This window comes from Quercus lobata, chromosome 3, assembly GCF_001633185.2.
Source record: "Quercus lobata isolate SW786 chromosome 3, ValleyOak3.0 Primary Assembly, whole genome shotgun sequence".
Classification (NCBI taxonomy): domain Eukaryota; kingdom Viridiplantae; phylum Streptophyta; class Magnoliopsida; order Fagales; family Fagaceae; genus Quercus; species Quercus lobata.
In genome coordinates, this window is record NC_044906.1 from 57,153,560 (window position 1) to 57,170,423 (window position 16,864).

General features: G+C 29.6%; 1 protein-coding gene across 1 annotated transcript; it reads left to right on the forward strand.

Annotated features, from left to right (window-relative positions):
* Positions 1-8,548, forward strand: LOC115981133 (alpha-galactosidase-like). Its single transcript, XM_031103314.1, has 11 exons — positions 1-65; positions 1,042-1,183; positions 1,290-1,547; positions 1,749-1,923; positions 2,183-2,244; positions 3,643-3,806; positions 4,975-5,072; positions 6,923-6,981; positions 7,744-7,878; positions 7,969-8,020; positions 8,228-8,548. The coding sequence occupies exons 1-11, from the start codon at positions 1-3 to the stop codon at positions 8,440-8,442; spliced, it is 1,425 nt and encodes a 474-aa protein (XP_030959174.1). The 3' UTR covers positions 8,443-8,548.
* The last annotated feature ends 8,316 nt before the right edge of the window (positions 8,549-16,864 follow it).

Genomic DNA, 16,864 nt, shown 5'->3' on the forward strand with positions numbered 1-16,864 from the left:
ATGAATATCATTGTTATCGTCTTCGCCTCTCTCTATTTTCTATTCATTCTTCTAAATACAACAAGGTGCTCCTTCTTCTTCTTTTTTCTTCTAGTTCTATTATATTATATTATATTATTATCTTTCCTAATTCTCCCATCATTGCATTGCATTCGCATTTAATTATAATGATCTACTGCCCAGCTTTGAAGATAAAGATAACATGCGATTTTATAACTGTCTAAATTGATTAATCATTTTCTCCTACATGTTTCTCCTAAATTAATGACTAGAGTAAGTTTAACTATTTTTTTGGTTGAAAATTTGATAGTTGGAGATGAGAGATTTGAACTCTGGATGTCTCCATAAAAAAATTAAAAAAAAATAAAAATACCAAAGGTGTCCACTAGTTGAATTTCAAGATTCTTGGCAAGTTAACCATTTTTAGGAACTTCAGAGTGGTAATAATAAAGGCTTTGGTAAGGGTTTTGGTGGGACTCTGTATTTGCTATTTGCTAAATTATGTGCTATAGATGCAATGGTGGTTCTAGTAATTTTTTCTCTCTTTTGTGCATGTGTGTATGTGTTTGTTTCTTAAAAAATAAATAAATAAATAAATTTATAAAATAAAAAATAAAAAATAAAAGGGGTTAGGGTGGTCCTGTGACCACCCTGGCTTCAATGTGGAGTTGCTCCTGTATAGATATACAATCAATTATTTAGGTATTCTTTGCTTAACATTTTGGAGAATGAATTTTCTTGCATATTAGATTGAGCAGCATTCTCACCGAATGTTGGTCTCTTTTACTCTCAATACGTTTCCAACGCAAAATTAGTTTCTTTGTACAAATTTCATGATACTGGTAAAGATTAGTGCATGATCTATCAACCTAGCTAGACTCCACAAAAGCCTTAGTCTTAAAAACTTTGGAAAGGGTTCACTATGTATAAGATAAAAAAGCAAATAAAGTAGGCTAAGAGGAATTTATGAGTGTAGTATTTTTTATGATTCGTATCATTTTGTTATGTCTTCGTTGAACCATCTATTTGAATTGTGTCAAGGCTATATGTGGAAGCACAATATGCGAGCTCCCCACCTAGAGGTTGGAACTCCTATGATTCCTTTAGCTGGACCATTTCTGAAAAAGAGTTCTTGGATAGTGCTCAATTCATATCTGATCGTCTACTTTCTAGTGGATATGAGGTAGGAAGACTACAGATACAAATTTTCTATCCCACAATCACAAATCGCCAAAATATTCATTCTAATACTTTCGAGTAAATACTTACAGTTTATCTCTGCAATGTAGTATGTTGTGGTGGATTATCTATGGTATCGGAGAAAGGTGGAGGGTGCTGACGCTGACTCTTCAGGATTTGATGTAATTGACGAATGGGGGAGGATGGTCCCTGACCCAGATCGGTGGCCTTCCTCTGTAAATGGAAATGGGTTCACTGAAGTAGCCAATAAGGTGCATAGCATGGGTTTGAAGTTTGGGATTCATGTTATGAGTGGAATAAGTACACAAGCAGTGAACGCAAACACCCTCATATTGGACACAAAAACGGTATTGTCAGAGCATTTTTCATTTATTTATAGTTACTTTATGAAAGAACAAGCAAGCACACTCAATTTAAAGTTTAATCCTCAGAAATATGAACAATGTCATTGGAACATGTAATGCAAATAGCAAAAACAAAGTGTCAAGAATAGTTAGCAACAGTAATAATTGCTTAAGCTTATGTTTTGATATATTTATTTTTATCAGGGAGAGGCTTTTGAAGAGGGTCGCAAAAAGTGGACTGCACAAGATATAGGGATTAAGGAAAGGCCATGTTCATGGATGCCACATGGTTTCATGAGCGTAAATACCACGGCGAGAGCAGGAGCTGCCTTCTTGAGGTCACTCTATACACAGTATGCTGAGTGGGGTGTTGATTTGGGTAATTAATTTGACCGTTGTTATTGGAAAGTTGTCCTTCCTCTCTTTACATTGCTAGCTACAACATATTAGTTAGGGTGTTCTTGAAATCCCATGAGTTTATGCATGCAGAAACTTAAAAATTTTGATTTGTGCATGCCGTAACCTTATATACAATCTCTTGATCACAACAAATTCAATTGGACAGTCACCTGATTGGCAACTCAAACTCCATTTTCCACGTTTTAAGTTTGACATCGATTGTTTATATTTTCTTGTAGTGAAACATGACTGTGTGTTTGGTGGTGACTTGGATATAGATGAAATAAGCGTTGTGTCAGAGGTAAGATGCATACCTCTCTCTCTCTCTCTCTCTCTCTACGTTACTGTACACAACTTTTGCGCAACAATTTTAATGTGGCTGATGTTAATAAATTCATGTTTTTCAAATTAATGTTAGCTTAATTCAATGATAAAATTTTTTGTTGATTTGAGAACAATTTATTTAGTTTTTTTATTGAAAGTATCTTAAAATATATTTGTAATTTGAAAAAGTTAAAAAAAAAAAAAAAAAAAGTAATAAAAAAAGGTTTTAAAATGTTGTAAAAAAAAAAAAAAAAAAAAAAAAAAAAAAAAACTAGCTTATAATTAAGCTAGTCCCAAACACACAAATTATGTATTTTTCCTTTCTTTCTTTTTTTTTTTTTTTGGGGGGGGGGGGGGGGGGGAACTGTATTTGGATAGTGAGTAGTTGAGCTTAGTCAAACAGTGGCCAAAGCTTTTTTTTGAGAAACTCCAAAGCTACATTTTGTGTCCAGCATGCGATCTACCTTGCTCATGAGTGACACATGGAAGAAATTGATGAAGATTGTCTATTTATGTGCATGCTGAACGTGGCTAGAGAGTGGAATCTGACCATAAACTTTATGAGAGACCTCATTTCATTCCATCCACCTTGTAAAGAAAGAGAGAACCTTTGCCTAAAAGCTGAAAATACTCTCATCCGCTCTTCTCCATTTCTCTCACCATTGCCATACATTTGAGAGAAATTTTGTTGCCTAAATTTCCTTCACCATCTACTAAGTTTTGTGAGTTATGTGTTGAAGGTTTAGAAACTTAGGGTGCTATCACATATCCAATCCTATTGGTGGCTTTTTGTTGGTGGCTCAATAGTGGTGTCTCTAGGAAGCTAGTTGAAGATAGGGTTTCGTGAAGCTAGTTGCTAGGTGGAGCTTAGGAGACTCAAGTATATAGGGGAATATGAGTTTGGAAGGTTCATAGTCTTATAACTTGTACTACAACTATTCATATAATGGACAATTTCTAATGGTGTGGTTGGGGAGAGATTTTTTCCGCTAGGTGCTCAGGTTTTCCTCTTCCTAAACATTTCCTTGTGTTTAGCGTTGGTTTGCTTTATTTCTGCATTTTCATATTGCTCTTTGTATGCTTTAGTTCATATTTGCACATGCTTACAATATGAAATTTGATTAATCACTGACATTGAACTAAATGGTAGTTTCGGATTAAAAGTGATTAAGCCATAAAATTGGTTTATGGGGTTCTAAATATATGCTAGGGTGTTTTTAGCATTTCTCAATAAAGAATAAATAATGGGCCTATATGAAAGTGATATTCAGCTAGTCACAGTTTTTCATATAAAAAATATAACAAAAGTTGTGGAATACAATATTTTATTCAAAACATATGCGGTTGATTTATTAAATGGTGCGCCTTTGCCCAGGTTTTGAAGCAACTTGACCACCCCATATTGTATTCTTTGTCTCCTGGAACCCGTGCAACCCCAGCAATGGCCAAGGATGTGAGTGGATTAGTGAACATGTACAGGATAACTGGGGATGATTGGGATTCATGGGAAAATCTTGTGCCACATTTCGATGTTTCAAGGTGAAAAGGCAGTTCTATTTTTGTTCAAGATTTTTGGAGTTTAAGTTACACTTTAATCATTACTAGCAATGGGCTCGCACAATGCACGGATAATGCTATAAATTGCTATGTGAGAAGGTTATATAAAATGTTCAAAATATTTTAAAGTAATAACATGAAGTAATGTTATGATAACATGAAGAGGTTTTTGTTAAATTAATGATGTAATACAAAATTAATTAAGGGGATGAAGAATTTAAATTATAGAGTGTGTGTTTGGAACGCACGTCTTCTGTGCGTTCTAGCTTTTTGCTGAAAACTGGTGGGTCCCGTGCACTGTTCACGGGACTCACAAGTACTTTTTTCAACAAAAATAGCTTTAAAATTGGGTCCCACAGCACTATTCACACATTTAAAAATGATTTTACTATAGTATTTTCAATTTTTAGTTTTCAACAATAAGCGGTATCCAAACAAACCCAAAATAAGAGTAATTAAATGTCATGTAAATTAGAAATTAGTTATTATGTGGTGTTTCATAGTTTTTGTTTCTTCAATGCATTGGAGTTAACTTAAAGTTTTTGTAATATCATGTTAATGTTTTGACTTATAAAAATATCATAGAAAAATTATGATGTCACATTTATATTATTAAAGTATGAAAATGATAGGTTAAACACTCGGTGAAATAGTAATATCCTATTAATAGAATTTTATTATAACCCAAAATATGTTAAGAAATAAGAATTAGAGGTGAAAAGCTAAATGAAAAATTATTCTAACAAAGATCTACATGGCAGAACTAAATGGTTTCCCACGAGATTTTTTGCTATTTGAAATAAAATTTTAAAATGATAGGCATATAAAATACTGTTATATATGGTGCATACCTATATATAATTAGTGCACACCTATAGATAATTAGTATGCATATTTACACCATTGACACATTCAATGAACTAAAAATTTGACATAAATACAAATTTTGATGAGGTGGAAGCCTAAATAAGAGAGCCTTAAGGAATGTGTCACTTAGTAGAACCTAATGCTCTCTCTCACATGATGTCTTTGCTTCTTCTTTTTTAATATATATTTTAATTGATTGATAGATGATTTCTTTTCCATTTAATTCCTTTTTGATCAATCATTATAGAATACTGAAAAGCAATTTTTTTTTTTTTTTGGTTAGGGATTTTGCTGCAGCTAATATGATAGGAGCTACAGGTTTGAAGGGGAAGTCATGGCCTGACTTGGATATGCTACCACTAGGATGGCTGACTGATCCAGGTTATAAGAATTTTCTTTTTACTTTTCCTTTATACATTTAATGAAGAATTTAGCATTTTTTTTTTTTTTTAATGTCAAGTACATATACAATTTTTTCTTAATTGGCCCCCGGATTTGCCTTCTTTCTTCTTTCTTTTAACATTTAATTATTATTTTTTGTCATATATAACTCAGTAGATTTAGAAAAAAATGTAAATTTCACCTTTTAAGTTTGACTAAAATTCATTTTAATCCTCTAACTTTATTCTCATTTAATTGAATCCTTTAAGTTTCAAATCTACTCAATTCAAGCATTTTGTCTAATTTTGTTAAAAAAATTTCATTAAAAAAATATTATTTTCACATAAAAAAATTTGTGAAATTAATAAAAATATTTTATAGATTTTTTATTTGATATTTTTTTCAAAATTTTTTTTCTCATTAGTTGATGGCATACTTAACAACAATATTTTTTAACGGAATAAGACAAGAGACTTGAATTGAATAAATTTGAAATTCAATGGATTTAATTGAATGAAAGTAAAATTAGATGACTGAAATAAATTTCAGTTAAACTTAAAGGATGTAATTTGCCTTTTAGCCTTTGATTTAACAGCAAAAGAGCATATAGTTCCAAAAATATATAAGTAAATCTTATTAATAAAAACTTCTTTTCTTTTCTACCAAAAATTCTCTTTAATTTTGTGTTTAGAAAAGTTTAGGATACACGAAGACATGAATTTTTATTTTTTATTTTTTATTAGAAGAAACATGCTATGATTTTATGATAAAAATTTTGGGACATGACCTACTTTCTCATCTATAAATAAAATAATTTTTTTTATTTAGTATTGTCATTATTATGTTTCCCTTATTATACATTATATACATCAAGACATATAAAATAACATTTATTAAAATTAATTGATTTGTATACTTTTATGTTTTCCTATTTTTAACTTTTAATGTGTGATATTTAATTTATTTAATAAAAACATTGATTTATAATTTTTAAATAATGTAATCCCAATTAGCTTAATGAGTAAAGTTTCTTGTGGTTAAATAGGAAACTTGGATTCAAATCCAACCTAAGAAAAAATGAAACTAATGAATGTCTTAGCTTGATGAGAAATAACAATTATTATAGAACGGACTCTATAAGTTTTAAATCCTAGCATATCTAAAAAAGTGTTTAAAGAATATTAATTGTGATTAATATAATTTTAAATTTTGAAGCATAATTATACACGATTTAATGAAAGAAAATATTATTTGTCCTTCAATTATATAAAAATAACTTGATGAAATTTTCTTATATTTGAGAAAATGATATGTAGAATAAATCTTCTTCTTTTTTGGCATCTAGAATAAATTATTTTAAAAGACATGTTTTAAGTATAAATTATACATATATGTACATTACTTCTTTTTTAAGAATATATGTGTATTATTTTGTGGATTTATAAATTATTGTTCAATTTAACTCCCAAAAAAATTTCTAGCCCTGCCACTGGGAGGGACAGAGTACTATTAGGTAAATCAATGAACCTAGTTGTTGTTTAAGTGATTTTGCTGTTACATTTAGGGGTTCTTGACCAAGCAGTTTCAAGTGACAAATGGGTCCATTAGTCATGCACTCAAATATGCATCACTTCAATTTCAATCTTCAAAAACAAAGAACTTGCCATTCCAATTCTGCTAACTGACTTCTACATTGTCTGTCTAGACCAAGTGGCATGGCAATAAGTTCTCCAACCTGCTTCTTTACTTGAAATATGTTATATATCTATGACAAATCATTGGATAGTTAATTAGAAATTTTCAAAAGTCCCAATTAACTATTGTTAACTTTATTTTTTTCAAATATTTAGAGTCAAATGAAGGTCCACACAGAACAACTAACCTTACTCCAGATGAGCAAAAATCTCAGGTATTTATATCAAAACAAAGAAGTTAGTTATCTGTTGGTGTGTTTTATTAATACAAATAAATAAATATTTACATTTACAACTTATATTTTATTATGAGTATTCTATCTATTAATTTCAAATGGTTATTAAAAAAATTTATTATGTTTTTGTAACTTATATCTCCATTATATTGTCATTAAATTGATATTTATAACTTACATGTTTTCTATACCTATAAAAAGGGAGTTTTACCATTCTAGAGAGGTGAACTTCAAAGTCCTATATGTGTACACACAAATGTGTAAAAATGATAAAATGAGAAAACATGTATAGAATGGGTTTTTTTTTATAGACTTTTTGTGAACAAAGAATGATGTATTATTGTGGTGGAGCTTTTTCTCTTGGGAGTAGTGCAAATTCGTGGAGAACACAGCATGTGTGACTAGGCTATTGTATCCTAAGGGAATCGTGCTAGTGAACCTATTGCACCGGATGAGATGTATCTTCGATATTCTCCCGATTGACACAAAATGCCTTAAAATAGCAAGTATCACACCTCAGTCGAATTTATTATTTTTATTTTTATGTCATATATTATCATTCATATGACTGCATTGAGATAAGAAGTGAAATTTCATTTTATTTGCTGTGAGCTTATTACATAATTGTGAAATATCAAATTATTTTATTAATTTAAACTGCGGATCCAACTTTCTCTGTAACCATTGAAAATTGGAATAATTAAGCACTCTATTTTGACCTTATCTTTCTTATTTTCACAGGTGACTTTGTGGTCTATGGCTAAGTCTCCTCTCATGTTTGGAGGAGATGTGAGAAACCTTGACAACGCCACATACGACCTCATAACAAATGAGATTGTGTTGGAGATAAATTCCTTTAGCTCAAACAACATGGAGGCATGTGTACCCATCTAATCTTTTGTAGTCTTAGGAAAAAAAAGCATTGTCTAAATAGCAACATAACATGTTATTTAATTGTTTGTACAGTTTCCTTATGTTACTAATGGAGCTCGTTCTTGGATTGCAACTGGAAGAGATGGTACGATTCCCCAACCAACAAAGAACTCTAATTTGTAGTGCCTCATAGCTCTGCTTTGCCCAAGTGCAAAGATTATTTTCAAAAACTAAAAATTGCATAATTCTATTCTTCACGTTTTTTTTAATGATTTTTCACGAATTATAAAATAATAATAATAGTAATGCTATTCTTAACGCTTTCTAATGATTATTCTTCCATGCTTTCTAGGAGAAGTATATCTTGCATTTTTCAATGTAAACACTGATCAGAGAGAAATAACTGCAATGACATCCGACATGGCTAAGGTACTTCCTGGTAAAAACTTGAGTTCCTGTTTGTGCCATGAATTATGGAGTGGAAGAGACTGTGGGGTATTAAAGCAGTCTCTATCAAAGGCAGTAGCAAGCCATGGCTGTGAACTATTTATCATGTTCTGCAGTTAGCATTGTGGATAAATTAAAACAAAGATGTAATCGGTCATCTATGTTGTACTACATATAATGAACCCATTGGTTATATGAGGCAATGATAATTCTTTGTAACAAATCTGTTGGACTCTGTTTCTGATATCATAATGTATGCTGCCAACTTGCCATTTAATCTTGGGTGAGGCGGAAAATAGTCTACAAAAAATGAAAACGTAGACCAATTATTTCTGTCACCCTAACACTTGTAAATGCGGAAAATATTTTCCAGAATCAATTTATGTCGAACAAAACATAGCCTAAATTCCAAGTTTAATCATTCTTTGAACATTTAGATATTAAATGTATAAAAATTACACTCAATAATTCGTGAAGAAAAATGTTCAGACATCAAAAAATTGTCTATAGTGAATATACATAATTATATCCATTTATTGAAAAATTGTGTATATTAAATGTATTGAATTGTGTACATTTTTTGGAAAGTTGTATATGTTGAATATATATAATTTTGTATATTAATTGAAAATTTTTGTATATTAAATGTACAAAATTGTGTACATTGAATATGTAGAATTGTGTTACACTCTATGAAGTTGGGATATTGAATGTACAAAATTATGTATATTATTTGAAAAGAACAAAACTTAGGTACAGTACCTTAGGTGCTATTCCTTAAATTCCCCTCTTAAGATTCAGCTATGTGGCTACTTAACTAAAAAATACACTTTCATTTTGTGAGAAAAAATCCACATGGTAGAATCTTAAAAGGGAAACCTAAGAAACAGAACCTAAGTACTATACCTAAGTCTTGCTCATTTGAAAAATTGTGTACATTTTTAGACCCCTTAAAACACAAGTTATTTAACCTAGTTATTTAGCCAAGTGATTACTTAGATAAATTATTCAAATCTAGGTTAACACATTCAAATCATATCATGTAAATAATGCAGAAATATAAAGAACACACGATATGATAACCTAGGAAAACCAAACCAGTAAAAAACATAGGAATGATTTAACCTAGCTATTCTCAAGGTAAAACAGATCCACTATGAAAAAATTGAAGTTTGTACAATAAGACTTAGACCACTAATATCCTATTGCTACCTCAAGTAGAAAACTTACTACCACGACCACGTGACAGCTCCGAGTCCACGGACTAGTTCTTTCCTTGATCCATTGCAAACACAAGTACTCCTACTTGTGATTTTGAGACTCCACTCAAAGGTTTCAGATTTTCTTTAAGTTCTTTATGCAGCAATTGAAACGATCACCAAGTTCTTGACATGAATTTTGATCTTCATAATTCTAAGTGTGTATAAAGGTAAACACCTCTAGATCTCACAAGAGATTTAACACACAACACATCAAAGACTTCTAAAACGTAGTTAGGGTTTTTCTTTTTATATTTGGACTAAAACATAAAACCCTACACGTCAAACCAAGCTTGGGTTGAGGTGGAAAATTCTGCAGAAAAATTAATCTGAGCGAGGTTTGATCGATCGAGTCTAATTTTTGATCAATCGGGCCTTGCAGATTTAGACCAATAAATCCTGCAATCATTCGATTCCAACTTTTACAAATAAACACACTTTGAGCAAGCCTAAACCTAGACTCTATGTTTTGATCATGATTTGCCAACATAATACATAATGAAGTTTTAATACATTTAGTTCCAAAAATTTTAGAACCTAATATAATGTAAAGAATTCTCTACATTCTTTGCAAAATTATGTACATTGAATGCACAAAATTGAAAATTTGTGTACAATGAATAACTAAAATGAGTACATTCTTTAAGAAAATATGTACGTTGAATATACAGTATTGTGTATATGAAATGAAAATTGTATGCATTAAATCTACAAAAATGTGTATTGTAGGGGCATTGGGCCCTGAAGCCCATTATTTATGTATATAATGGACCTAAGGCCCAAGCCACGGACCGAAGATGTTCGAGGAGGGTAAACGTTGTCAAAAGAGCCCATGTTAGCAAACGGAGAAATCAATTTTGATCATAACAGTCCAAGGGGTTGTGCTGAGGATGAGAGCCTCCTCGGATAACCAAGGCCGAGGTCCGTAGTGGTGGTCCGCCGTCCAAGAGAATGACCCAGGAACACTCTGTTGATATAGATAAGCACTATGGAAACACAAGACAAGGAGGTGTCCTAAAATATCTAAGAGGAAAGCTGCTACTACCGCATTGAATGCACTACAGCTAACTTTTTGGCTGCATTAATGTAGAGAAGACCCCTGAACAGTGTTGCATTGGCTACCACAACGCACAGAGGGACTGAAAGTGTGTCCGATAGGACAAGCACTCAAGTGGTGACTTGGATGATCAAAAAGTGAAGGACCAAGATTGTCTAAGGAGAACTATATAATAGAAGAGACCCTCCATGAAAGAGATGGGTTGGGGGGGGGGGAATGAAGAGGGAAACACTGTAGCAATCAGGAACCAACTTTGTGAACAAACTTGAAAGAAATATATAAGAACTAACTCCCTCAGACTTTGCCGAGGACGATTTTCTTTGGATCAATTCAATCTACTTTCCTATTCTTGTCAATTGAGTTCACTTTATTTGTTGTCCAACTCATTTGAACATAGTTTTCGAACCCACTCTCCACAAATTTATTATTTTAGGCTTTTTAGGCCTAGGTCCATCCATCGTCTAGGCTAGAAACTCAAATCTGGTCCTTACATGTATATTAATTGAAAAGTGGTTTATACTCTTTAAAAAATTGTGTATGTTGTATATACAAAATTTTGTACATTATTTGAAAATTTGTATATGTTTAATATACAAATTTTTTAAGTTCTTTGAAAAAGTATATGCTTTGAATAAACAAAATTGTGTACAATTTTTGAAAATTTGTGGAAATTAAATGTGCAAAGTTTTGTACATTGTACATTAAATTTGTGCGTATTGAATATATAGAATTGGAAAAAAATTTGTACATTAATATATAATGTTGTATACATTAAATATACAAAATTATCTATATTCTTTGAAAAAAAGTGTACAATAATGGACAAAATTGAATACATTTTTTTTATATAAAAAAATGTTTATATTCTTAGAAAAATTGTGTATATTAAATTTACATAAATATGTACATTCGAGTTCAGTATGCAAAATTATATACATTCTTTAAAAAATTTTGTACATTAAATTTACATAAATATGTACATTTGAGTTAAGTATACAAAATTATATACATTCTTTAAAAATTTGTGTACATTGAATGTACAAAATTGTGTTCTTTCTACTAAAAGTTATGTACTTTGAATATACAAAATTGTGTAATTTTTTTGAAATATTTTTACCATTCAATGAAAATTTTGTTCCTTGATTGTACAAAAGTGTATATATTCTTTGAAAAATTGTACACCTAGGAGTATAGAACTTTGTACTTTTTTTGACAAATTGTGTACTTTAAATATACATAATTGTGTACATTCTTCATAAAATTTGCATAAATAAAACTACAGAATTTTGTAAATTCACTGAAAAGTTGTGTACATTGAGTGTAAATAATTTAAGAATTGGGTATATTAAATATATAGAATTATGTTTATTGAATATACACAACTGTAAAAATTCTTTGAAAAATAGCGTATGTTAATATACCTAATTATGTACATTCTTGCAAAATTTTGTGTGCTTTGAATGTATAGGATTGTGTACATTGAATGTTCATAATTGTGTGCATTTATTGAAATTTGTGTAGATTGAATTTACAGAATTTAATAAGGACAAAACTTAAGTACAGTACTTTAGTGCTATTTTTGGGTTTTATAGAACTTAGTTCTGTTTGATTTGGATCATGAACTGACTCGAAATAATATTGCTATGATTTTTTATGAGAGATTTTCTTAGGCTTAGTCCATGGAGCAAAGTCTTGGGCCAATAAGCCCATTTTGAATCTTGTGCACAGGATAGAAAAACTGTTGTTTTGGATATTAGGGTTTTGTGTGGTTTTTTAGAGAGAAAACTGTATTGCCGCATCTTGTAAATTTTTCCCTGAGAATAGTGAAATCCCTAGGCAAATTGTTAAACCATGTAAATATTGTCTTGTGTGATTGTTTCTTTTACGCATATTTTTTCTCTATTTTTTGCATCTCACAGATTTGGGAATTTCGTATTTATTCACTTTAGCTGTTCCTTAGGTTTCCCTCTTAAAATTCAACCATTTCGCTATTTAACTAAAAAATATACTTCCATTCCATGAAAAAAAATCCACATGAAAGAATTTTAAGAGAAAAACCTAAGGAACTACACTTAAGTACTATACTTAAGTCTTTCCCATTTAATAATTATGTATGTTGTATATATAAAATTGTGTACATTTTATGAAAAATTGTTTACATTGAATGTACGGAATTAAAAAATTATGTACATTGTATACACATTATATTAAATATACCAAAATGAAAAGTTGTGTAAATTGAATATATGAAATTATGTGCATTCTTTGAAAATATTTTGTAAATTGAATATACGAAATTGTCTACATTTTTTGAAAAATTATGTATATTGAATGTACAGGATAGTGTCCATTCATTGAAAAAAAAAATGTATATGTTGAATGTATAAAATTTTACATATTCTTTGAAAAATTGTCCATGTTGTATGTACAAAATTGTGCACATTCTTTGAGAAATTGAATATTCGGAATTGTGAACATTCTCTGAAAAATTATGTACTTCGAATTTACAAAATTGTATACATTCTTTAAAAAATTACATGAGTTGAATATTTTGAATTATTACATTCTTTGAAAATTTGTGTAATTTGAATATACACAATTTTTTACATTCTTTGAAAATGTGTGCACTTTGAATATATGGAATTTTGTACATTATTTTCAAATTCGTGTCAATTGAATGTATAGAATAGTGTAAATTCTTTCAAAAATTGTGTATATTGAATATAAAGAATTGTGTACATTCCTTGAAATTTGTATACATGTAATATAAAGACATGAAAAGTTGTGTACATCAAAAATACATAATTGTGTACATTCTTAAAGAACTGTGTGTATTGAATGTACAGAATTATGCACATTCTTTTAAAAAGTATTTATAATGAATGTACATAATTACATTTTTGAAAAAAATTGTTATTTGAATACACAAAATTATGTACATTTCTTTAAAAATGTGTTCATTGAATGTAAAAAATTGTGTACATTTTTTAAAAAATTGTGCCTATTGAAAGTATAGAATTAAAATATTAAAATATATAATTAATTGTGTACATTGAATATATAGAATTATATACATTCTTTAAAAAATCGTATATTTTGAATATATATAATTGTGTACATTCTTTGAAAAATTGTGTACTTAAAATATACATAATTGTGTACATTCCAAGAAAAATTGTATATTTTATAGTTAATTGTGTACATTGAATATATAGAATTGTATACATTCTTTAAAAAATTGTATATTTTGAATATACATAATTATTTACATTCTTTGAAAAATTGTGTACTTTAAATATACATAATTGTGTACATTCCAAGAAAAATTGTATACATTGAATGTACTAAATTGTTTACATTTTTTTGTGAAATAGTGTATATTTGTTAGGAGTCTAGTCATGATAGTTGTGCATGGTATGCTAGTATTTTTGGTTACTGGTATGTTCGTTACACATTTACATTGTATGTTAGTTACATGTATAGAACGGTTAGAGAAGCTGAGCTGTTCAGTTAGTTAGTTAGTTTTGGATGAACAATGCTTTGAGCACTTGTATATATATAACCTGTTAAGGAAGGCAATGAGAATTATCCAAAAATTCAATCAAGTTTGTTCTCATCTCTCTCTTTAATTCTCTAAAACTCAGGAGGTTGGTTGCCCTCGAAGTAACTGTTCTCTTCTTCCCTACTTCTATTTCCTTTACAAATTCCGAATTACCAAGAGCTTAACAATATTATATGTACAGAATTGTGCAAAATTTTTGAGAAATTATATAAATTGATAAGTGATTTTGTTACTGCTTTTGCCAAAGTGAAAAAAAAAATGAATTATATATATATATATATATAAACATGGTATGTGATGCCACATAAGTACATAATAGAGATTTCCATTGGATTTGACGTAGAGATTGTTTTATGTGACATGATCTGAGTGTAACGTGAAAAATAATTTTAAATTGTCAAAATAAAATGGGTGAGATAATTACATACACCACCACATCTTACCTCATTTCGGTTGTGCCACAGCGTCCGGGCAGTAGTGACTGCCTGCGCCTTGTTAGTGCTTGTTTATTAAGTGAAAAATAAAAAAATAAAAGAAATAAATACATTAGCATGCAATTTGGAAGAATCTACCATTGGATTTGACATCTACACAATACTTTTGTGATTATGTCATAGTTTAAAGGCAAAAAATAAAATAGAAATAAAACAAATACTAACAGATCATAAAGTTACTACTAAATATGATGTGAAATGTGAATTACCATAATGATGTTACAGCCATCCGTGACCTTATTATTGCCAAAGCCAAATTGACCAAAAATAAAATAAAATAAAATAAAATAAATAAACTAGGTTACCATGGCCCTTTTGGATATACACCATTATAAGTTTCTTTAAAAATTTTCTCACCTCTCCCTGTGTGTGTGTCAAAAATATTTAGTATTCTCAAAAGAAAAAACAGTGGGTTAATCCCACATTGAAAAATAAGTGTGAGTTAAAGAGATTTAAAGTCTGTATTGTGTATCCAAGAGTTAGGCCATTTTGGATATATATCACTATAAATTTCTTTAAAAACCTTCTCCTCTCTCCCTGTGTGTATCAAAAATATTTAGTATTCAAAAAAAAAGTGTTACCATGAATGTGGTAGCCTACCGTGAAGACTGATGTCTATTAAGTAAAACCAACAAGTATGGTATTGGTAATAGGACCCATAGATAAATAATTGAACTTCATAAAACAGAAATAAAATTAATCCTTTGACCAAAAAAAGAAAAATACAAAGACTTTCACATGATAAAAATTAATAAATATGAACCCAGCCGGCGAGCAGCTCAATACCCCACCCCACTTTGTTTTTTATTGCTTTTGAAACCTCACTTATATTCTTATGCAAATACAAGTGACATTTTTTAACATTATTGCTAATGTCCAATATTGTGATAGTTAATTCTTAATATTTAAGGTGGATTTAAACCTAGAAATCACTATTGAAACACTAAAAAGTATTAATTAACATTCTATTTGTTTTCACTATAAAAAAGTATTAATTAACATTCTATTTGTTTTCACTATAAAATGTTTTACAAAAAACTATTTTTAGCATTTAACCGTATTTATTTTCATTGTAGAATATGGTCAAACTTGAAAGTATTTTTTATTGATTGTAAATCCTTTGTAAAATATTGTAAGTACCGTTCCGTTTGTTTTGCTAAAAAACATTTTTTAGATGTAAAAAAATTTACATATAAAACATTTTCAAGTGTTTACTATGACATGTGAAATCTTTCAAGCACAAACTACCAAAATCGATGGCTCAACCACATGACAGGCAACTCTAGCAATTGAACCAGTAATCCAGCCATTAGATGGGAGGAGAGCTATTGTGTGTTTTTGTAAAATATTTTAAATTAATGGTCAATGGAAACCATTTTTAAGTTTGAACAAAATTTACAATGAAATAAACACCATAAAATGTTGAAAATATTTTAAGTAAAAATTTTTACAATGAAATTTTTGGTAAGTCCAATTTTAAAGATTATCGTTATCATACATATGTAGCAATTTTCTTCTTTAAAAAAAATAAATAAATAAACTTATATGTAGTCATTTCCTTATTTATTTATTATTGAATAAAAGCAAATTTCTTATGGTAATAAGATTCTAGTTAGGGATGTGCATGGGTCAGGTTGAAGGGGATTTTTTGACCCAACCCACCATGGTAGATAAAAAAAAATTCAACCCAACCCAATCCAGCACATAAGTCTAACCCAACTCACATGGGTCGGGTTGAACCCATGGGTTAAACAAATTTTTATCATTATTATTAAATTAAGTAAAAAAAATATTAATATTAATATATTAAAAAAATCCAAAGATTTGTATAAATGTAACTTCTTAAAAGCAAACAACAATAATAACTAAACAACAATAGTAATTTACTAGGGTTTGTGTGAAGTAATTGGCTTTTATATAGGATATGAAGAATTAGTTATTTTAAAAAATTTATTAATTATATAATATTATATATATATATATATATTAAATATATGAGTGGGTCGGGTTAGGTTTTGCGGGTTTAAAATTTTATGACTCAAACCTAACCCAACCCGCTATCAAAAAAAAAATTTGTAACCCAACCTAACCCACCAAGGCCTAAAAACCAACCCAACCCGACAGATTGGGTTAGGTCAAGTCAGTTTTGACAGATTGACAGATTGATTAC